Source organism: Pocillopora verrucosa, chromosome 12, assembly GCF_036669915.1.
Source record: "Pocillopora verrucosa isolate sample1 chromosome 12, ASM3666991v2, whole genome shotgun sequence".
Lineage (NCBI taxonomy): Eukaryota > Metazoa > Cnidaria > Anthozoa > Scleractinia > Pocilloporidae > Pocillopora > Pocillopora verrucosa.
In genome coordinates this window covers 10730385-10755573 of record NC_089323.1, presented here as the reverse complement: position 1 = coordinate 10755573, position 25189 = coordinate 10730385, and the positions used below count along the sequence as shown (strand labels likewise).

Below are 25189 nucleotides of genomic sequence, written 5' to 3'. Positions count from 1 at the left end.
CCCTCGCAGATTTGGACCCCCGACCAAACTTTCCTTTTAAGAATCGTTTGTATCATATTTGGTAACTAATCCTATTTGCAACCTTTTTGTCGATGTTCTTTTCAATTACAACACAACATTCCTCGATAAAGGTAAAGAAAAACAGCCATTTCGTTCCAATTCTTCCGCATTTATTATGGCGGGTCGTACAGCAGACACAAAAATTAGATGCGAACAAACTACTACATTCGAACTAGTGAAATTGTTACAATAAATCTTTGCTTCTTTTGATGCGAATTAACATTGATACGAAACGTCATAACAATGGTGGAGACTGTTGTGTCCAGTCACAAAAATTACTCTGATTTTCTTATTAAATAACATTAAACAGTTTCTGAACAAGAGCGAAGTAACTACACCCATTACAAGTCGTTCATAAAGTCTATGATAGTAGAAATGTTTCTATTCTGAACTATTGGAGCTCTCAGCTTATTTTCAAATGCAAATCAACATTAATGTATACGTCTTAACAAAAGTGGAGACTATTACATCTAACTCAGTCTTATTTTCAAATTTTCACGATTATTAATTGTTGAGGGATCCGATCCTTAACAATTGCGAAGACGTCTAGAGTCTGGCGGTCTGCAGACGATGCCACTCGCCCTCCGGGGCAGTCTTAAGTCCCTCGCAGCTTATGTGCAACCATTCCTCGCACAACTCGCACTGTACCATGTCGTCCCAACCCTCGGGCATTGAACAATAACAAAATAAATTAGTGTCACAATTTTGTCTCTTATTAAATTTAGCGGTGTTCCACTATCGCGGAAAAGTTTCAAAAACGACCTTTCTCGAAACATTAAACTAAATGCTTGCGCATTTTCCCTTGGTCAAAAGGGTCATTTCCAGCTTTCAGTTCGTATGCATTGGGGATACGCATATTTTCAATTAAAAACATACTTTAGTACGCACCGGAACGTTAAGCATTATCTATTTCTACTAGAGTGTTAAGGATGATATTTTCACTCGGTTTTGTTGGGGGTCCAAATCCGCTAGGACACCGGACCTACATGGGAATAATTTACTGATTACCCTTTTTCTTGTCAAGAACAGCGTGAAGGGACGGGTGGAGGGAAATCTGGATACCAACCTCCGAAGGATGTCTATGATACACACTGCAACGCTGGTATCGATTATCTCTCGAAGTCTTCCATATTAAATATGGGTATTACGTCCAAGCGTGAGCTGCGCGAGGCAGTAAACATCAACAAACCCGTAAAATGAACTCGGAGTTAATTAGAAAAAAACTACGAACGAACTGTTCAAATATGTCCTTTAAAAGAAAATTGCGTTGTATATGATACAAGATTAGGTGTTTTTCTTTCTTCTGTGTATATCTAGAGCGGCTTAAATAGTGTTATAACATTGTGAATACCGCCATGCGGTACGCTTCTACTCTTTTATTGCAGATATCAAATAGAGTGTTTTACAAAATTTTAAATACAGCTTAGTGTGTTTCGATAATGTACAGAAATAAACGCTTATCCTTGCTCTAGCGACATTTCCACTTTGAAGTAAGCGGTTCATTTCATCATAGCAAAGGTCTGTCTATCAGCCACAACCCCTCTGAATAGCGCTCTCTGTTTCTTGCACGAGTCGAAAATATTGGAATAATAACTTGATTAATTTGATTTTAGAATCACTCTATTGAGACGGTTCTCTCCGTTTATGAAAAAGCATTTAACAATAACAACAAGAAAGTTAGAGTAAACATACCGATAGCGATGCACTTTTTTTTGTTTTCTGATACCAATGACACAAAATTTAAGCAATTTACGACCCATGTAACACCATATTACAAGACATGTCACCAGTCTCGTCGATAAAGGACACGCTACTGAAAGATCCATGACTAAATCAACACTAAACTACTAAATATCTTATCAGGACTATATCACCAGCAGGGGACACTTCAATAACATGATTGCTAACAACTAGTCGTCTTGTTTTACCAATAACCTCCTTTTTTAAATATCCGGACTTTACCAGCTAAATCGAGTTATTTATCAATTGCGCCTTAAGAAAAAACTGACTTAAAGGTGCCTCATCGAGGAAACAGCTTTGATTTATTATAACACAATAAGGCCCTTAAATTATCACCGTTATCGCCAGTACATATTTTCTTCTAATACTTTATGCACTACAGAGTGCTTGGTTCCTAAGCAATATTCAGAATGACACTGTCTAACGACGGTCGCTGGCCCACTTTCCTAATCTCTTTGCCGCGGCGTTCCCTAGAGGTCGTGTACTTGGTTCGGCATCTTCACCTCCGAGATCTTCAACCTTGGAGTATTTGGTCGTGTCATAAGATCCCATGTCGAGCAGGTGCAGATATGTCTAAAGGGGAAAGCAATAAGAGAGGATTTTCACGATCGTCACAATGTTCTCTAACTTCAAGTCAAGAAGAAAATTTTAATGACTACTTCAAAGCACAGAAATGATCCTCGCTTTAAAGGCACAGAGTAATGCGTTTTCTTAGGCAGGTTGATTGGTAGGTAGGAAGTTATGAATGTAGATGAGTAATTTGGTATTTTCAACTGAGTTGATAACGTGACGTATTGGCCACCGTAAAGAGTCTAAAAGCTGACGTTTCGAGCGTTAGAACTTTGCTATTTGCGCTGACGAAGGGCTAACGCTCGAAACGTCAGCTTTTAAAATCTTAAAGGTGGCCAATTTACGTTATCAACACAGTTGAAAATACCAAATTACCCTGTTATACTCTCCCATCAACCTTTATTATGAATGTAGATGCTCAGGCACTTTGGAAGGGAAGTAGCAGGAAGGGCGGAAGGAATGGTGATAGATGGGTTCGTAGGCATGGGACATCTTAGCGCGTTTTATGTTTGAATGTTTTAAAACTTAAAAAACATCGATAAGCTGGGGCAAATAGTAAGAAACGTAACTACAGGCAGGAGCCGTCAAAATGAAATCTCAAGGCACTGAAATTCCCGCAAGCGGCCGCAGCCGTAGTTAGAAGAAACCAATACAATCCTAAATCACTTCCATTAATCTGCTGAAACCAACTTTGAAAGAGTAGTGGACTATGAAGTAATTTTGGAGGAATAAATAATCTTACAGGCCTACAAGAACGTCAAGGACTTGTTCAAATCGTGCTACAAACCTCTTCACGAAGGTAGGTATCCATTCTTCTTCGAAGGTTTTCAAAGGGAGGACGAAAGTCGGGGTCAAAATTCCAGCACCTTTTCATTATAGCATACCTGGAACAAAGGAATGATGGTCAATACTGGACTGTGGTTTATGTAATATGTGATAAAAGTCAACCATTACAGAAATCTTAAGAGAGCCCTGGGCAAATAATGGCTAAAATGATGAGAAATGTCTAGCTGTTATAGCTGCAAATTCATCTTTTCAAAATTCTTGAGTGAAAAGACAACTTTTAACTGAACAAACTGGTGACCACTGTTAAATTTGTTTCATTTAGCAGAGCTCAGTAACGGAAGAAGAAATCAGATTATACGAGAGAATGTGTTTTTCATCGGGGTTAGGGGGATTGGGCGATTTAAAATGGAACATGGCAACTTGAAAGTCAAGACTCACAGTTTATCATCAACATGATCGGGCTTTGGAAGTTTGTATCCATGCGTGACTCGTGCAACCACATTCCCTTCTGTCCATCCCTCATATGGAATTCCTCCTGCGAAGAAATAAACAAATTGTGGCCGTGATACACCCGAATATTTCGTTTAAAAATGTTGAGATTTAAATCAGAGAGATCCACTTCTAGTGCTTGACAGCAGCATTCGAAACTTGATGTTTCCTAGCCTGATGTTTTATGTAATTGATTACCACTTTTCTGCCAAGTAATTTGAAAGGTTTTTCGTCATTTAAAGTCGAACACAAAATGCCAATCGTCTTGGGTGATAGCCAGGGCAAGGAAAGTCCTGAAACAACGGTTCTCAGTTACAGAGAATGAAACTTCGACAAGCGGAGCAAAATTCATCATTGAGGTAAACTTTGGCACAACAAGTTTTTCTGCCACAGCTCATCAAACTAACGTCTGCCAATTGGGTCCTAAAGGCATTGACATTACTAACGAGTTCCAAAAACGATACCTACAACATTTCCAGATATAGACGGACGGGAAGTAGAAATATTTTTTGTTGAACATAGTTTGACTTACCAAGGGTAACTATCTCATACAGGACGATTCCGTAAGACCACCTGAAAAAATTTCGAAAAAGTGTTGCCGAGATATTCTCTAAGTGAGCATGTAAAGACAAAAACTAAAGAGAGGGCCAGCTCAGTGCAAAAATATACATACACGTCACTCAACGTGGAAAGTCCAGCGAAATTTCCCAACAAAATCTCTGGTGCAGTCCATTTGATTGGCAAACAGCCCTGCAACGACAGTTTGTTTAAAAATAAGGGTTTTAATACTAGCGAGTTAACAAAGGACATGCACGTAAACGTGAGGTGGCTGGTGTACCTCTTCCGAGACTTTTATGGAGTGTCAAAATTTAGCAAATGTCATAAATTTAAATGATAAAGTCAACTAACTCAATTGTATTCTGTGGCATGGCAGAACGTGGAGCTATCCTCAGTTGGCAGTTAAGGTGAATTTTAGGCAGAATCAGACCTAACCTTAGGAATCTGTTTACAAGTGCCACCGCAAAAAAATTAAAGCAAAGACGATCTTCTACCTTTTTGGCATTTCCATGACCGTATTTGAAGCTTTGATATGCCATGCCAAAGTCGGTCACTTTGCACACATAGTTGTTATCAAGGAGGACGTTTCGAGCCGCCAGGTCACGATGGATTATCTACCCAAAGACAAAGATCCAAAATGTAAACTTGCTACCAAATGCATATCTTTTGTGAGATCTACCATGACCAGAGGGAAAATTATACAGACGTTTGCACGGGTTGTAAGAACTATTGTTCCTAGGGTGTTCATTACAAACCAAACATATACCAGAATGACTGCGACATTAGGTGACCCACTGACAATACCAAAGGAACTCTTGAGAAATATTGAGAATATGAAACCTGCTTCCGAAAAATTTCATATAATTTAGATATATCTATATTCAAGCAACTCAAAAGGTGTAACAATCCCTTACAGATATTTCTGCGGTAAAATTGAATGTAGAAGCATTTTAGTTACTTACCCCCCTTGATCCAAGGAATACCATACCGGCGGCGATTTGTTTGGCAAAGAGCACAAGGTCATAGTTGTTCAAAACTTGAGGCCTTCCTTCTCCAAGATAATACCGATCATTAATTCCTCGGCATTTTCTCATGTAACCAAGCAGGTCGCCACATGGCAAATGTTCCATGATAAGGATCGGATGAACTTAAAATAACGAAAAGAAGGAACGAATCAGTAAAAACAAACAAACAAACAAACAAGCTAACAATCTCATACTCAGTTGAAATATTATTGCATATAATAAGAATGACGCCTTAAACTTAGCATCTACCTTGTCTAGTGACGCAGCCAATGAACTTCACTATGTTTGGCTGATTGCTGTCACCGATAATTTTTCCCAGCTCGATCTCTCTCATCAAACATTTTCTTCCTTCCTCCCCTGCGGTGGCTACAATAAAAAGGAAATACTTTATAACCGGGGAAAAAATCCTTATTGACGAATTTTCTCGTGCTTAAGAAGCGAAATTTCGGGTGAGGATTTAGACCTCACATCTTAGGAGGTCTTTGAAACCCAGTTGTCGAAGCTCATAACTGCAAAAATGGAACCGGTCGGCGAGCGAATTCTTTCGAGGAATTCATATTTTCTTTGCCTCACGATTGTGGCACATGCCTGCCATCTTCAAATTTTTTATTGCTATTGATGCCTCTATTGTTTAATTGTTGCGTTTGTTATAAAAAATAACTTTGCACGAATCTCTTAGAGCGCCTTGGTCAACCTGAGATAAATGATTACTGGAAAGTGCAAAGTACCCTTGGCAAGAAACGCTAAGTACCCACCCACGTGCTTTGAGGAGAGATAGTTGAATGGATCTTACGTGTAAAGCATTTAGCAGCAACTGTACGATTTCCAGGTCTCCCATTTGGAGAACTAAGAAGAGCTCTCCACACTGCTCCAAATGCCCCTCGCCCAATGACATCTTGAAGCAGGACACGGTTCACTTCAATCTCCCATTCATCCACTTCTACATTCAACAGCTCCATCTCAACTGCCTCCCCTTGATCAGGACTAAATATTATGAAAATCACACAATTTCTATTGCTAAATCAAAGTATAAGTGATCAAGGAAAAGAAGTTACGGAAACGTTTTGAGTTTCTTAATTATCTGACTGATTTCTTTAATTTAAGGAAAGATAATCACTCTAGAAATGAAAAAACAACATTTTCTTGTGCAGAAAAACTACAATTGTAGAACTACTCGTTCACACAGACTATCATTCAAGTTAACTTTCCAAATGGAATGGTTGACATGACAGTAAGATATAAACCCCAACTTCAATTTTTTTTCAAAAAACATTTCAATTTGGTAAATAAAAGGCAAACTAATTGACTTACAGAGCGGTAGCAGCCACTGTAGGTCCGATTGACAAATCAAAGAAAGAAATAAAGAAGGGAAAAAAGTTCTGCCTTAACTTTAATATTTAAATAAAAATAATATCCACTTTGGTCAGTGGTTAATAAAAGATTATAAATCAGATAAAATCGCAAGACAAGAAACAGTAGAAACATGCCTATAGTGCCTCAAGGGTTTTCATTTTCCTGCAAACCGAGATGATATTAATACCTAACTAATAGCGAACTTGAGGAGAACAATTGAAATACGAGGTGGAGTAAAAGTAAACATAAACTGGTCCAAGTTTTTGCTTCTCACACAACTTATTATTGTCTGGAAAAATTACCCTAAACAATATCTGAAGAAAGAGGTTTACCTGTCCTCCGACGTTTCCAAAAATAGCAGCCCATGAGCAAAATAACAATGACAGCAGCCATTGATCCAAAAATATAATACCACATCAGAAATGGACTAACAGCTGTTGGTGTAAGTTAAACACATGCTTCTTAGCCAAATGACAAAGGTAGTAGATGTGATGATAAGGAAAAGGTTGTTACACAATATTAGCCAGCTCCTCTGGATACTTTTTTCGCTTGAGCCTAGCTGGCTCATTAGAAATGGCTACTGTTTTATGGCTGAGATTCAAAGAAAGGTAAATCAAAACTATATGGAGATGACCTGGCCAGAATCTTGTCTTTAATTGAGAAATTATCTGCTTTTTTGTTGAATAGATGTAGAGCAATTCCCTTTGCCAAATAGGAAACAAGCTGTTTTATGGCTGAGATTCAAAGAAAGGTAAATCAAAACTATATGGAGATGACCTGGCCAGAATCTTGTCTTTAATTGAGAAATTATCTGCTTTTTTGTTGAATAGATGTAGAGCAATTCCCTTTGCCAAATAGGAAACAAGCAATAATGGTGATAATTATTTGGGTATCTAAAAGTAGGTTCTACTGTATCTAACAGGCCAGGGGACCCATATTTTAATTATAGGCTTCCACCCGACATCCATACACGCATTCACACACACAAAAAACAACAATAAAAGCAAAGACAAACAAAACAAACAAACAAACAGAAAACAGCAAATAGCATGCTTAAAAGTTTCAGGTTCCGTCAAGTTGAACGATTTACTGCTGTTAAATTTTAGATTGTTTCTACACTACAATACTGCCAACTTACGGTTGACTTTTATCATCACAATAGAGCGGGCCACATTTCCTACTCTGTTACGGGCTTCACAGGAATATTCACCACTGTCCTCCTCCACAACTTTTGCAATAATCAGATAACTTGTTGTCTCATCTAATTGCGTTTCAATGACTGCCCGTTCTTTTACTGGGTCTCCATCTTTTTTCCAAGTGATATTTACCGTTGCTTTGTTGACGCTGCAAGTTAACCTAAGCTTATCACCTTGGGTGAGCGTTGGATATGGTTTTGGAGTTACTTTGGCGGTGGGTTTTTCTGTGTTGAGAAAAAGATAATTTATACATAACTTGGTTTTCATTAAAAAAATTTACTCAAAATACCTCAGTAAGGTAATTATCAGAGAAACTAAGTGATTCGAAATCAACCCTCCAAATGGTACATACGGGGTATAACGTGCCAATTTGAGTGGAACTTGGCTTCAAAGACGTTTTAAAGAAGGTTTGAAATACTTGTCCAAAATGTGTCTGAAGATTTGCCAAAGGGTCTCAGATCCCATTCAAAGATGTTTCTAAATAAACTGAGACCTGGCCCTTTCTTTCTTATTATAAAGACATATTGCCCTATACAGAGCTACAGATCATCTCAGTGATCATAAGCTTTTGGATCAAAATGATTAGAGTGACCATAACAAAATGTCACAAAGTGATTATAGGGAAGAGTCAACTTAAACAACTGGTAAATGGTGCATGTGCAACAACTATCTTTCCCACAATTCATTACGATATTTTTCACTCAGCTTGTATTTGCACTCTTTGACTCCATTGTCCAAGCTATCAGTTCTTCTTGGGCAACCTCTAGCCACCAGCCACCATTTTCACCTCATATTTGGAAGGTATCTTTAAATATCATTGTTGCAACAGATCTATCGCCATCATTACCCTTATTGCTATTAAAATTAAGATTACTATTACTATCATTACAATCAACACCATCCCTGTCAGTATTACTATTATTATCATCGTAATCATTATAATTATTGAACCTACCAAATACTTGAAGTATTGTGGAATAACTTGTTCCATTTGCTTTGTTTTTTGCTGTACACTTGTATGTTCCTTCCATTTTCTTTGTTGCTCTCTGTATTTTCAGGAATGATTCCTGGAATAAGTCTCCCTTAAAATTGTTTTCATTGATCCCCAATGGAAGTCTACCGCCATCAAATGTCCAGGTCAGTTTTGGTGTTGGAACACCTGTGGCACGGCAAGTAAAGTTTACTGGGTCTCCATCAATAACAGATTGGTTTACCGGAGACAGTTTGATCTGAGGACACACTGAAAATAAAAAGAGCACCACTGATGTTCAACAAAGGTTCTCAAGATACAATCAAATGACCACAAGTAATCTGGCAGTAAGAAGAGAAAATTTGGGAGCCTTCTAGTTTAAAATCTCTAAAATACAAAGCCAATAGTTTTGTTTAAACATGCGCAGAAACACTTTGTTTTCGTGTTTTATTGACAAACCTCTTTAAAGTTGAGAGAAATTGAGACAGTTTAGGTAATCTTCGATAAATCCTAATTGTAATGTTTATTGGATTTAACCTATCGGTCGGATCGCCTTTGCGGGTTGAATTGCTGCCAGAATAAATTCGTTGAATTTCCGATCCATTATGTAAACAGGTTGCTGCCACTTTGAAGTCGCTTCAAGGTAGAATTTCTTCTAACAGCATCAACACCATATCAAGCAGACAAGAGTTTTGAGAATAACGAGAAATATCAATAGGGGAATTATCTACTGCAGTTGATACAATACAAAATTCCCCAAAATAATGAAGAATCTATTGAGGATCAGAAAGTGGACCATGAGCAACTCCAATCTTCCGTCATTAGGATTTCAAGTCCTTAACGCGCAGATAGTGTCAAGATTACCTTAGGCATGAGCAGCATGCAGAGAATAGAGTAGGATAAAGTTAAGTGAGATAGGTTCGGAATGTGAAATTAGAAAAAAATTAAGATTTAGACGACAAATAATAAGATTGGACTTTTTGTCACCAGCCTATCTCGGTAGCCTCAGAGGCAGGTTTTGGGAAAAAATGCTTGCTAATGGTAAAATACACATTGTTAGTCATAAGACTTGACCCATAGATGCCCGAAAAGGTTATCTGTGGTTTCTCAAGCTTCAGGCAATTTTTCTGTTTTTTTTTGTTTTTTTTTTTTAAGATGATGTTCTTCAGTGAGTGACACAGGCATTAATGGAAAAAGAACTCCAAGTCGAACCCAAGGCCTCCTAGAAGATGCAGGACGCAGGAAATGGGGCTTAAAGTTTATTCTCCTTGTCCAAGAAACTAGAATGCCTATCCATTTGCTCATGCCATAGGAAAGGCAGCACATTCTCCTCGTCTATTTAAGACCTTACGTTGGTCCAGTCAAGGGCTTGAACTATCGCATGGCAGTACAACACTCTACAACGTGAACTAACCAAGCACCGTTTGTAAATCTTCATAAAATTATTTTGATTTACCAGTAACATCGATCCAGAAGGAGATGTTAACTTTTCCAACCTGATTTTCAGCAGCACATTCATAGAAACCTCCATCGTCAAAAGTCACGCACTTAATAACTAATGTATTGTTCCTACTAAGAGCTTTTCCATCCTTCGTCCAGTTGACAGATATTGGTGGATCACCCCTTTTAAAACAGTCTGTTTTGAGTGTGGAGTTTAGTGGGACTGAAAGATTCTTGAGTTCAGGATTTAGATGTGGTGGAACTACAAAGAAAAATTTAAAATAAAAGTCACGATGAGATAATATTAACAGATACAGAGAAAATATTGTCATGGCAGACATTTTGTTTTGGTTCCAACTCATTGTTCCAGCCAATGACTAACAAATAGCAGCCATGTAATATAATTGAGCTAAGAAATGAAAAGTTGGAAGCAAGCACCACACTTCTCAGTTTACTGAAGAATGATTCAACTACATGTTAAAGTGAGAGAAAAATATTTCCTATTGAACTTGTCAATGATCGTAAATCACTCGTGACTCTTCGCTTATGGATCAAGCTCGGAAAATTAATTACAAACCCACAACAACTAGTAAGGGTTTTCCTAAAAATTCATTAAAATTCCCGGTGGAGATTCAGGCATCATGAGAGTGAAGACTGTCATCCTCAGAGAAAATAAGAGCTACTCTATTGGTGGGAATATAGTGATGAGAAACAAGAATAAATTAGTTGAATGAAAAGCGCTCAACTAATTTATTCGTGTTTTCTCGTCACCACATTCCCACCAATAGCGTAGCTCCACTGTCTGTGTGGAGAGTCAGGCACCATGCAGGCGAGGCCTGTCATCCAAGAGGATACGACAGAAATGATCTTACTCGACTAACCAGCAGTACATACGTATGATATCGATTTGCAGTTCAAAATTTAAAGTAAATGTTAAAAGAAGGAAGAGATTTCAAGAAGAAAACCCTCTAACTAGATGGAGGTATTTCCTCACTCAAGAAGATGGCACAATGATCCTGGCCAGTGCCTTAACCCACAGCAATTAGTCCAGAGTCTATCCCACCGCAGCTGACACAACTGAATGATTTAAAATCCAGTTTTAGACTTAACAACTCACCTTTAACAGAAATATAGATGTTTTCAACAGAAATTCCTCCAGGATTTTTTGCTTCACAGGTATACAGACCTGTGTCTTTCTCTGTTATCTTATGAAAGGAGAGAGACATGTTGTGTCCTTCAGATAAGTTATTCTTAAGCCAAGTTATCTGTGGCTGAGGCTGACCTTGAATGATTTTACAAGTCAAAGTCACAGTGTCTCCTTCTCTGATTAGATTGTTTGCTCCTGAAATTCTCACCTCTGGTAGAACTTTGAATAAACAAGTAAAAAAGTTAAAACACAGTGGCTTTAGTTATACACACATAATACCAATATCCTAAAGGGCAATTTCCTTTTTGGGTTACTAACATCAGTCTATAAATTAGACAAAGCATTTTCATCTGACTAATTTGAATAACCAGATGAAAGTCCTTTCCGAATGGCTAAAAACAACAAATCATTGGAACATATAAGGTGACCTTGCAGAAATGCCTATCAGAAAAAAATTAAAAGCCCTTCAGAAAAAAGTAACAAAGATTGTTTTAACCTCAATAAATGAAATCAGAAACCCATCTTACCAGCATTATCTACATGCAACTGAACTACTTAATGACTAAATTCTTAAGATCAGCTATTGATAGTTACCTATAATGTTTAGCTTCATCTTTAATATATTTTAGACTGCATTTTGTACTATTCATATTTTAGAGTAGATATTTTAGTCGTTTAATTTTTGTATTTTGTATTAGTCTGTGTTCCCTTATTAGCATGGATTCCTCAGGCTTCATGGTTTGACACTAAAATAAAGTTTTTATCACTATTTTTACTATTATTAAGTGTTGGTATAATGACTGAAACAGTTTCAGATTTTTCCAATAACTCACTCACCTATAACAGACACATTTATGCTTTTTTGTCTGCTTGTGACCCTTTTTGATCCTTTATTTTGTGTCATGGTACATCTGTATGTGCCACCGTCTTCAGGGTGAACAGGATTAATCTGTAGACTGCCACTGGGAATTTGAGTGAGTCTTCTCCCATCAAGAACTAACTTTTCTCCTTGTTTCTCCCAAGTTATCTGTGGACGTGGTGTTCCTTCAGCACCACAGTTTATAATACCAGATGTGTAAGCAGTGAGGCTCTGCTGGTCTCTAGTGTTCTCAGTGAATCTTGCTGTTGAAATAAATAGAGAAAATAACCACTTACTGAAGCCACAATGAAGAAAAGCTAACTAGTCCCTATTGTGTGTCTATATTGTGAGTGCCGGGCACATTTACTGTTATGTTAACTTATTCTACAATGAGGCAATTAAGGTCTTCTAAATGTGTTGAAAAGGATTTTCCTACCATTAATGTAAACCGTGTAATACTGAACATATTCCAGTCTGAGGCATTCATATGTTCCTCCATCAGACAACTGCACATTTTCTATGACCAGTTTACCATCTTCTGTGGTCTTGACCCTCTTAGAAGAAGAATTCATCCCTTGCACCTTTTGACCATTAATGACCCATCTCGCAAAACTGGTTTTGTTACGTATTGAGCAGTGAAGGATTTCATTGCTGCCAATATCAAAGTAAAGATTCTCTTTTCCCAATACTTCTTTGTTCTCTGAAAGAAATGTTTTCAAGTAGCACAATTATCAGTTCATTCTGTCTCAGTATTTTGACATTAGTTTGTTTCAAAACTAATAATATCTTGATCTTTGATGTTTAACTTTAAACACGTGACTATTCACGAGGACCAGTCACCTTTAGGAATTTCCACCTCGACGTTATTAATATCTTACTTACTTGGTTGACACAGTGCTTGGGAACCTTTGCCATCTCCTCGACATTGACCGGGGACATTTAACTTTCCATCAGTGCGTGCACAAGATGCAAGTTCTACCTCCTCTCCATTGCAGGAAACATCCACCATTACAGAAGTAATGTTTCCATCCTCTACGTTTGAGCCAATGAATTCAGCAAGAGCCTCTTCAAAGCCGAGCTGACGGCAAATAACTTGGGCATCATTGAAATCCCATCCATTGGTACAAATTTTTCCCCATTTCCCTTTGTAAAATACTTCCACTCTACCACCATACTCTACATTTGCACCATTCAAGCGAACGGGAACTTATAAAGTCACAAAATATTGAGCAATCAGTAAAGGTAAGTTAACGGTGAATTTATAAAAGGAAGAAATATGGATAAGAGAAGGAGACAGCAGGATTAGGAAGAAATTTAAAAGTTCAAGGTGTTCATACAGGTTTAGAAATCCAATTTAGCTGTACGGGTTCTTTGATGGGCAGCTGTTCAGGTATCATTTTTGGGCCTCTTTACACCTTCAACAATTTAAATTATTCCTTAAAAAAAAAATCTGATTGTCAATATATATCATATTTTTTTAGAGAGCAGTCTTCGAGAAAACACTAGTACATAATCAATTACCAAAGCAAGAAAGGATGTTTTGGTGAGGTCTACCACTGGAATTATGATCAAGTCTGTAAGGGTACCTTGAATAGGATGTACAGACTGAAATAGATCTGACAACAGATTCCAAAATGCATAATTGATTAATACCTTTGCAGAATTGCAGTTTGTTTGAGAAGCTTTCTTCACATTTAGTCAAAGTGGTGGTGCAGTTGAAATTAGTAGATGTCTCTGATACATTGTCACTGTCTTCATACCATCTACCATAATCACTGCTGTTAGAGTATCCCATTGCCATGCATGTCAAATCTACTTCAACTTTATTCCACGTACTGGTGCAAAGCTTTTTCCAGCTGCTGTTTGTATGGATTTCCATTGTACCAACTGATGGGTTGCTCTCCGTTTTAAAGCGCAGTGGAAATACTGATGAAAGAAATAATACAAAAGTATATGTACATCTTGAGAGGCCCTCTTCACGATTCTACAAATTTTAATTATTTTGTTGATGATTGCCCCAAATAGGTACTTAGTTTCATATGTTAATACCAATTCTAAGAGAGTTAGAAACATAATCATCAGCCTCAAATTAAATAGTATCTTTCAGGACCAGTTTAAAAAAAGAAAATAATTGATACTGCTCATATCAGACATCCCATACTATTCTATCAAGAAACTAAATATTTCAGTAGTGATTGACAAGAAATTTAGCGCTAAATGCTTACGGATGACAACAGTACACACTGTAATGAGGATAATAACAATATAAATGATGATACTAAAGTAACATAAACATTTGCAATAATAGTAATAGGGATTGTATGATAATAATCAGGCGGTGTGCACACTCTGATTGTGTTGCATGATGGTCGTAAAATGAAAAGTGAGTCATTTACATCCTGTCGTGGTTGAGTGAACATCTCTGGTGGCAGCAAGATAGTGCAAATAGATGTTGAATATAATGGGGATTCACTGTTGTTGCCATTCCTTTGAAAGTTAAAAAGCGTTGGCAGGCCTGCGCAACTCCTGTTATTCCTCCGTGACAAACTTGTTGTTAGGAGGCAACTGAAGAGATTCAGAAAGAATTGAAACTGCAGCCTTGGCCAAGAATCTATTCATTTGGCAGCAGTTACACTCACAGCCAATGGCTGTGTGAATAATATCAAATTCCTGTGTTATTTAATAGGGAATCAACCCTTGACATGCAAACTCATTACAAAGAGACAGCTACCTTCTTATACGAGTTATTTTTCATGTCATACACTTAAAGGTGTAAATACGGGATTCACAAAAAAATTCAGTGATCAAGATAGTAGATTTACCATACAACACTCACGATTAGTTAATTTGCTTCTATTTAGGAGAGTAGATTTACTACACAATTGAGTATACAATAGTAACGCTGTGTAACGCAACAATAGGCCTTTTTTTGGTCATAATCGGTCTCAAACACTAGCACTTAAAATGCGCGAAACACGTGTACCGTTGGAGAGCGTTTGAGAGTGTTTAGTCAGAGCTGTTGAAGAAGGATCAAAGCGGCCATCCAAATCTTTGAAAGGCTCCAAACTACGACGTACATCAAATTTGACCTTTTCGAAAACTGGTCTCAAATTACATACTAAAAAACAGTGATTGCGTTAATGTCCTTGAGAACCATAGAATACGCGACAAATACGTACAAAAAATACTTTTACGCATTCAGAATAAACCAGGTTATATTTACCTATGGTGAAAGGAAAAAAGGAGCGGCGTAACTTTTACGGAATGTTCAGTTAAAATCTGCCGATTTCTGCCGCTTTCACCGCCATATTGAAAATAAAGCTACCCCAATGCAACGCAATCGGAGTGCGCACACCGCCTGGATAATAATAATGATAACGATGATGATCCTGATGATAATAACAAGTGAGAAAATGATAATGATAATACTAATGAAAACAACTTTATTCAAGCACAGGCGGCCCAAAGTCCAGCTGTGAGATGATCATCTTACGCAATAACAGTCGTGGCGGAATTATAAGAGTTTGTATGGGAATTTTTACGACCGCTCTATGGAATTAAAAAGTACGTCGAATTCTCAGTAAAAATACCTCACCTTACTTCCACAGCGTATCACTTGTTATCTGACCGCTTACTTCGATGAAAAGAACCCATTTTAGCGAGTTGTCCATTTCGAGGTTTTCTGCGTACATAAGAAAAGCCCAAGGCTGAACACTCCATTTCCGAACGCCCGATCCGAGAAACGAAAAATCTGAAAAATCCCAGCGAAAAATGGCCTTGCTTGGTAACTCTGCCTCCTTTTTAAACTGGGCCTCGCCGGGGACCACACCGTAACTTGGCACCCATGGTGCTGGTCCCTAGCGATATTCAATTTGAAAAGGAGGCAGGGCTACCAAGCTAGTTCTCAACGGTCGTGTGTCTAGGTTGATGTGTACGAAGGCTGGCAGAAACCTCTAAACTGGACATTTCTGAGGCAAACTGCGGTTTAGCGTCGGTTGCACGGGAAAGATTGAGTTTGTAGTGAGTTGAAATGAAACCAAAGTATATGTGCTTGGATTCTGCGTTGGATTTGTGGCCACCCGGTCATTTTGCGCTGGAATTTTTCGCTTCTCGGATCGGACGTTCGGAAATGGGAGTGTTCAGACGTGGGCTTTTCTTACGTACGTGGGAAACCTCGAAATGGACAACTCGCTAAAAGGGGTTCTTTTCATCAAAGTAAGGGGTCAGGTAACAAGTAACACGCTGTGAAAGTAAGGTAAGGTATTTTTATTGAGAATTTGACGTATTTTTTAATTCCTTCAAGCGTTCATAAATATTCCCATACAAACTCTTATAATTCCGCCATGACTGTTATTGCGCAAGATGATCATGATGATCATCATGATCATCATCTAAGAGCTGGAGCTTGGGCCGCCTGTGATTCAAGCTGCGATGTAATACTAATTTTGGACAAGGTCAATTATTTATTAGTATGTAGATTAAACGACAACGGCTTTTGACAGGACTTATACCCCATTCACACCAGCAAAACATGTTTTGTTAAACTGGTTTTCATTGAATGAAAATTATAAACAGAGAACTGAAAAACTTGATTATCCATTGGATTCAAGTACTTGCTAACTTGCATTTCCAATGTGCTACATTCAAGTAAAAAATATTCGGTTAAATAGTTTCTATGAAGAAAAAAAAAATTAAACTGTGTTTAACAAAACAACTTTTAAACATGTTTAAGCTTTGGTGTGAATGGGGCATTAGCCTTTATAAAATGTGGGGTTCAACTATGATTAGACTTTGGACCATCCATGATGTCTGTATTTCAATTAATGTTACCCTTTGTAACTAAAACTCTGACACACTGATTTTACCATCTGTATGTTACCTTCGTGGCAGCTGGACATTTTGTTACATTCCCTTACAAGTGCTCTGCTCCCATTACAATGTTCCCCGCCATATGCTGGTTCTGGATTGGAACATTCTCTAAACCTTATTTGTATGCCACTGACTGTTTTAGTGCAGATACTCCAGGGACTCCACTCACTCCAACCACCATTGACTAACAATGTTTCAAGAATAAGCCATTAAGAAACAACTTAAAAACTTTAAAACTCGCCCTTGTAATCCACCCCCTCAAGTTACATTGCAGCTCTCTAATGCTCCCCAGGATGACAAGCCACCATCAAATCTCATCATATCAGAGGTTAACATGATTAACAAGTTAATTATATTATAAAATGAAGAACTGCCTGTGGATATTGCAAATTGCTTGCATATATATTGCTAATTCATTCAACATTTTGACCGTTTCCAATAAGAATAAGGAATGAAAGAAACTTTACAAAATCTAAATACCAGCATATGGTAGAACCCTTACAGCTACTAAACATTGATATCCACATTGATATTGCAAATTGCATGTGTATATAATGCTGATTCATTAAACCTTTTGAACGAAGAAAATAAAGATAAGGCATGAACAGAACTTTAACAAATCTAAATGGCAGCGTATGGTAAAAACCTTGCAACTACTAAACATTGATATCTAAAAAACTAAGTAAACTGAACTAAAGGTGCATGGAGCACCAGGAACCAGCCAAATTAATAATTAAAATGATAAAAGATTGTTGGTTTAACACTGATTACACCATGAAATATATATATATCAGAACTTTAATGACTGACAAGTTAAAGTGACACCGATTGCACACTCTCACCTGGGCAATGATTTGTGTTGCAAGATTGACTCCTCCTACTACTTCCACGGCACCACCTTCCGCCCCTACCTGGGGGAGGATTTGTACAACTGCGCTCTTGGTACTGTGACCCACCACCACAGGTTAGGCTGCACCTCCCCCCTGACCTCCATGATGACCAGCCACCATGAACTATATTAATATCAGAACTTTAATGACTGACAAGTTAAAGTGACTCTAAATAGAAGAACTGCCTACCAATATTGCAAATTGCATGCATATATATTGCTAATTCATTCAACATTTTAACCGTTTCAAATAAGAGTAAGGCATGAAAGAAACTTTACAAAATCTTAATAACAGCATGTGGTAGAAACCTTGCAACTACTAAAAATTGACACCTACATTGATATTGCAAAATGCATGCATATACAATGCTCATTCATTAAACTTTTTGAATGAAGCATATAAAGATAAGGCGTGACCAGAACTTAACCAAATCTAAATAGCAGCTTATGGTAAAAACCTTGCAACTACTAAACATTGATTTCTAAAAAACTATGTAATTAATTTAAAGATGCAAGGAGCACCTGGAACCAGCAAAATTAATTATCAAAATGATAAAAGATTATTGTTTTAACACTGATTACACACTATTACCAGGACAATAATTGGTGTTGCAAGATTGTCTCATGCTATTACGTCCATAGCAAGACCATCCATCCCCACTTGGGGGAGGATTAGTACAACTGTGCCTTCAGTACTGTGACCCACCACCACAGGTTTGGTTGCACCTCCCCCATGACCCCCAGGATGACCAGCCGCCATTAACTATATTTATATCAGAACTTTATGTGATTTACAAGTTAAAGTGACTCTAAATAGAAGAACTGCATGTCATTATTGCAAATTGCATGCAAAAAACATTGCCCATTCATTTAAGTTTTTCACTATATCAAATTTAAAAAACTATAAGACCTCATGAGTTATAACCATGGTAACAGATGGCTGGTATTTTCCATGCTCACCTGCGTGCTATGGAGAATATGCATACCAATATGTTAGGGTGTCAAAGGTTAAAGAATGATGATTGTGATAGATGTACAGACGATTTCAGCCATTTTTAGGACTTAAATATTAATAATAAATATAATATGATATAGTGTGAGGAAAAGTCATTTTTCTTATATCTTATACCTTTTTGTACTTTTTTGCAGCAAAAAATATATAGAGGACTTAAATGATAATAATAAAAATGATGCGAAGAAAAGTCATTTTCATTATATTAATAATAGTATTATTTTGAAATCACTGATGATCTGTCCTTTTTGGTGGGCTCTCATGGGCGTGATAACTTTAAAGGATTAATCAATTATGAGGATGTCTTTAGACTTGATCAATACTGCATAAAACAGTAGCTATTTCACCATATCCTCATCAAAAAGAATAAGCCAAGTTCTCGTTAAAGAAATAGTATTATTTGTTGAAAAAAAGTAATCATCAATACTGATGTTAGGGTGTCAAAGGTTAAAGAATGATGAATGTGATAGATGTACAGGCATAACAGTAATATTTTGAAATCACTGATGATCTGTCCTTTTTGGTGGGCTCTCATGGGCATGATAACTTTAAAAGATTGATTAATTATGAGGATGTCTTTAGACTTGATCGATACTGCATATAACAATGGCTATTTCACCATATCCTCATCAAAAAGAACAAGCCAAGTTCTCATTAACCATTAAGTAAATTATGAAGATACTTACTACCTGATTCGTTCCACAAAATCCACATGAAAAGTAAAGAATTAGTATTATTTGTTGAAAGAAAGTAATCATCTGAAAAGTTAATTTCATTTATTCTTATATTGAAGAGTTAGCAGAATCCTTGCTAGAGTTCTCAATCAAAGTAAGAAGATTCAATTTAAAAAAAACCACAAACTTAATTTGAGAGTAACATGAAATCACCACACTACAGGATGCTCATTAACTATCATGTCAACAAGTAATGTAAATTAGTAAAACAGCCAGGCTCATATTTTAAACCGATTTTATTCTGATCAGATAGCATTAATATGAAAGGAAATCAGTTTGCTATGATTAAAGTGGTCACGTTCCTGCACCAAAGAATATATCATGGACTTAAATAATAATTATAAGCATGTGATATAATGTAAAGAAAAGTAATATTTTATATCAATAAGGATAGTATTTTGAAATCACTGGTGATCCATGCCATCTGATTGGCTCTCATGGACATGATGAGCATCATAAGATGGATTAATTATGAAGATGTGATTAGACCTTGATCAATACTGCATATACAATAGTTACTGCACCATATTCTCATAAAAAGGAACAAGTCACATTCTCATTAACATTTAAGTAAAGTATGAAGACACTTACGATCTGATTTGTTCCACAAAATCCACATGAAAAGTAAAGAGTTAGTATTATTTGTAGAAAAAAAGTAATCATCCGAAAAGTTAATTTCATTCATTCTTATATTGAAGAGTTAGCAGAATCCTTAATAGAGTTCTCAATCAAAGTAAGAATTTTTAATTAAAAAAACAACTGAACCTTAATTTGAAAGTAAAATAAAATCACCACACTACAGGATGCTCATTAACTATCGTGTAAACAAGTAATGTAAATCAGCAAAACAGCCAGGCTCATATTTTAAGCCAATTTTATTCTAGTCAGATAGCATTGATATGAAAGGAAATCAGGTTCTTTTGCTATGATTAAAGTAATCATGTTCTTGCACCAGAGAATATATCATGGACTTAAATGAGAATAATAGATATAATGTGATATAATGTAAAGAAAAGTCATTTTTATTATATCAGTAAGGTATTTTCAAATCACTGGTGATCCATGCCATCTGATTGGCTCTCGTGGACATGATGAACATCATAAGATGGATTAATTATGAGAATGTGATTAGAACTGAATCAATACTGCATATTACGGTAGTTACTGCACCATATCCTCATGAAAAGTAAACAAGTCACATTCTAATTAACAATTGAGTAAATAGGAAGACACTTATGAACAGATTAGTTCCACAAAATCCACATGAAAAGTAAAAGGATTATATTAATTGTTAAAAGAAGGTAATCATCTGAAAAGTTAATTTTATTCTCATACTCAAGAGGTAGCAGAATCCTTGATACAGGACTTAAATGATAATAATAAATATAATGTAATGTAAAAATATTCCATTTAAAAAAACAACAACCTTAATTTGAAAGTAAAGTGAAATCACCACGCTACGGGATGCTCATTAAATATCATGTCAAAAATCAATATAAATCAGCTAAGTAAAGTATGAAGTCACTTACATGCTGATTTGTTCCACAAAATCCACATGAGAAGTAAAGGGATTATATTGATTATTAAAAGAAAGTAATCATCTGAAAAGGTAATTTTATTCATTCTCATACTCAAGAGTTAGCAGAATCCTTGGTACAGGACTCAAATGATAATAATAAAGATAATGTGAAGAAGAGTCATTTCTCTTTAATTAATAATAGTATTGTTTTGAAATGACTGATGATCTGTCCTTTTTAGTGGGCTCTTATGGGCGTGATAACTAAAGGATTGATAAATTATGAGGATGTCATTAGACTTGATCGATACTGCATATAACGGTAGCTATTTCACCATATCCTTATAAAAAAGAGCAGGCCAAGTTCTCATAAACAATTAAGTAAAGTATGAAGTTACTTACAACCTGATTCGTTCCACAAAATCCACATGAAAAGTAAAGAGATAGTATTATTTGTTTAAAAAAAGGAATCATTAGAAAAGTTAATTTCATTCACTCTGATATTCAAAAGTTAGCAGAATCCTTGATGGAGTTCTCAATCAAAGTAAGAAGATTCAATTTAAAAAAAACATCAACCTTAATTTGAAAGTAAAATGAAATCACCACACTACTGAATGCTCATTAAATATGTCAAAAGTCAATATAAATCAGCTAAGAAAAGTATGAAGTCACTTACATGCTGAAAAGGTAATTTTATTCATTCTCATACTCAAGAGTTAACAGAATCCTTGGTACAGGACTCAAATGAAAATAATAAAGATAATGTGAAGAAGAATCATTTCATTCACTCTGATATTGAAGAGTTAGCAAAATCCTTGATAGAGTTCTCAATCAGAGTAAGAAGATTCAATTTAAAAAAAACAACAACCTCAATTTGAAAGTAAAATGAAGTCACCACACTACCGAATGCTCATTGAATATCTTGTCAAAAATCAATATAAATCAGCTAAGTAAAATATGAAGTCACTTACCTCCTGATTCGTTCCACAAAATCCACATGAAAAGTAAAGAGATAGTATTATTTGTTTAAAAAAAGGAATCATTAGAAAAGTTAATTTCATTCACTCTGATATTCAAAAGTTAGCAGAATCCTTGATGGAGTTCTCAATCAAAGTAAGAAGATTCAATTTAAAAAAAACATCAACCTTAATTTGAAAGTAAAATGAAATCACCACACTACTGAATGCTCATTAAATATGTCAAAAGTCAATATAAATCAGCTAAGTAAAGTATGAAGTCACTTACATGCTGAAAAGGTAATTTTATTCATTCTCATACTCAAGAGTTAACAGAATCCTTGGTACAGGACTCAAATGAAAATAATAAAGATAATGTGAAGAAGAATCATTTCATTCACTCTGATATTGAAGAGTTAGCAAAATCCTTGATAGAGTTCTCAATCAGAGTAAGAAGATTCAATTTAAAAAAAACAACAACCTCAATTTGAAAGTAAAATGAAGTCACCACACTACCGAATGCTCATTGAATATCTTGTCAAAAATCAATATAAATCAGCTAAGTAAAATATGAAGTCACTTACCTCCTGATTTGTTCCACAAAATCCACATGAAAAGTAGAGATAGTATTATTTGTTTAAAAAAAGTAATCATTAGAAAAGTTAATTTCATTCACTCTGATATTGAAGAGTGAGCAGAATCCTTGATAGAGTTCTCAATCAGAGTAAGAAGATTCAATTTAAAAAAAACAACAACCTTAATTTGAAAGTAAAATGAAATCACCACACTACTGAATGCTCATTAAATATGTCAAAAGTCAATATAAATCGGCTAAGTAAAGTATGAAGTCACTTACATGCTGAAAAGGTAATTTTATTCATTCTCATACTCAAGAGTTAACAGAATCCTTGGTACAGGACTCAAATGATAATAATAAAGATAATGTGAAGAAGAGTCATTTCTCTTTAATTAATAATAGTATTGTTTTGAAATGACTGATGATCTGTCCTTTTTGGTGGGCTCTCATGGGCATGATAACTTTAAAGGATTGATAAATTATGAGGATGTCTTTAGACTTGATCGATACTGTATATAACGATGGCTAGTTCACCATATCCTCATCAAAAAGGAACAAGCCAAGTTCTCATTAACCATTAAGTAAATTATGAAGATACTTACCACCTGATTCGTTCCACAAAATCCACATGAAAAGTAAAGAATTAGTATTATTTGATGAAAGAAAGTAGTCATCTGAAAAGTTAATTTCATTCATTCATATATTGAAGAGTTAATGATTCATTCTTATATTGAAGAGTTAGTGATTAGAACTTGATTAATACTACATATTATAATAGTTACTGCACCATATTCTCATGAAAAGGAACAAATCACATTCTCATTAACCATTAAGTGAGGTAGGAAGATACTAACTAGCTGATTTGTTCCACAAAATCCACATGAAAAGTAGAGATAATATTATTTGTTATAGAAAAAGTAATCATCTGAAACAATAATTTCAATCATTCTTATATTAAAGAGTAAGTACAATCCTTGCTAGAGTTCTCAATCAAAGTCAGAAGATTCAATTTAAAAAAAACATCAACCTTAATTTGAAAGTAAAATGAAATCACCATACTACGGGATGCTCATTAACTATCGTGTAAACAAGTAATGTAAATCAGGAAAACAGCCAGGCTCATATTTTAAGCCAATTTTATTCTGGTCAGATAGCATGCTGATTTGTTCCACAAAATCCACATGAGAAGTAAAAGGATTATATTGATTGTTAAAAGAAAGTAATCATCTGAAAAGGTAATTTTATTCATTCTCATACTCAAGAGTTAACAGAATCCTTGGTACAGGACTCAAATGATAATAATAAAGATAATGTGAAGAAGAGTCATTTCTCTTTAATTAATAATAGTATTGTTTTGAAATGACTGATGATCTGTCCTTTTTGGTGGGCTCTCATGGGCATGATAACTTTAAAGGATTGATAAATTATGAGGATGTCTTTAGACTTGATCAATACTGCATATAACGGTAGCTTTTTCACCATATCCTTATAAAAAAGAGCAGGCCAAGTACTCATAAACAATTAAGTAAAGTATGAAGTTACTTACCACCTGATTCGTTCCACAAAATCCACATGAAAAGTAAAGAGATAGTATTATTTGTTTAAAAAAAGGAATCATTAGAAAAGTTAATTTCATTCACTCTGATATTGAAGAGTGAGCAGAATCCTTGATAGAGTTCTCAATCAGAGTAAGAAGATTCAATTTAAAAAAAACAACAACCTTAATTTGAAAGTAAAATGAAATCACCACACTACTGAATGCTCATTAAATATGTCAAAAGTCAATATGAATCAGCCAAGTAAAGTATGAAGTCACTTACTTGCTGAAAAGGTAATTTTATTCATTCTCATACTCAAGAGTTAACAGAATCCTTGGTACAGGACTCAAATGATAATAATAAAGATAATGTGAAGAAGAGTCATTTCATTCACTCTGATATTGAAGAGTTAGCAAAATCCTTGATAGAGTTCTCAATCAGAGTAAAAAGATTCAATTTAAAAAAAACAACAACCTCAATTTGAAAGTAAAATGAAGTCACCACACTACCGAATGCTCATTGAATATCTTGTCAAAAATCAATATAAATCAGCTAAGTAAAATATGAAGTCACTTACCTCCTGATTTGTTCCACAAAATCCGCATGAAAAGTAGAGATAGTATTATTTGTTAAAAAAAGTAATCATTAGAAAAGTTAATTTCATTCATTCTGATATTGAAGAGTTAGCAAAATCCTTGATAGAATTCTCAATCAAAGTAAAAAGATTCAATTAAAAAAACAAACATAGACATCATTATATGGATTAATTATGAGGATGTGATTAGAACTTGATTAATACTGCATATTATAGTAGTATATAGTCTCATGGGCATGATAACTTTAAAGGATTGATTAATTATGAGGATGTCTTTAGACTTGATCGATACTGCATATAACGATGGCTA

General features: G+C 35.6%; 1 protein-coding gene across 3 annotated transcripts; it reads right to left on the bottom strand.

Moving 5' to 3' along the window:
• Positions 1–1421: 1421 nt before the first annotated feature.
• Positions 1422–24619, bottom strand: LOC131793248 (fibroblast growth factor receptor 1-A-like). Of its 3 annotated transcripts, XM_066159615.1 has the most exons (23): positions 21616–24619; positions 18544–21229; positions 17905–18075; positions 17073–17246; positions 13847–14119; positions 13076–13399; positions 12630–12893; positions 12172–12456; positions 11305–11553; positions 10204–10449; positions 8733–9017; positions 7720–8001; positions 6914–7015; positions 6540–6555; positions 6022–6212; positions 5478–5594; positions 5166–5350; positions 4698–4817; positions 4319–4395; positions 4178–4218; positions 3595–3691; positions 3158–3254; positions 1422–2373 (listed from the first exon to the last, which is right to left on the bottom strand). In XM_066159615.1, exons 2-23 carry the CDS (start codon positions 18575–18577, stop codon positions 2221–2223), a joined length of 3783 nt encoding a protein of 1260 aa, XP_066015712.1. In that variant the 5' UTR covers positions 18578–21229; positions 21616–24619; the 3' UTR covers positions 1422–2220. The 3 variants fall into 3 exon arrangements, with proteins under 3 accessions (XP_066015712.1, XP_066015711.1, XP_066015713.1); XM_066159614.1 differs by having other exon boundaries at positions 18544–24619; XM_066159616.1 differs by lacking the exons at positions 17073–17246; positions 17905–18075; positions 18544–21229; positions 21616–24619 and adding an exon at positions 15789–15967.
• Positions 24620–25189: the final 570 nt, after the last annotated feature.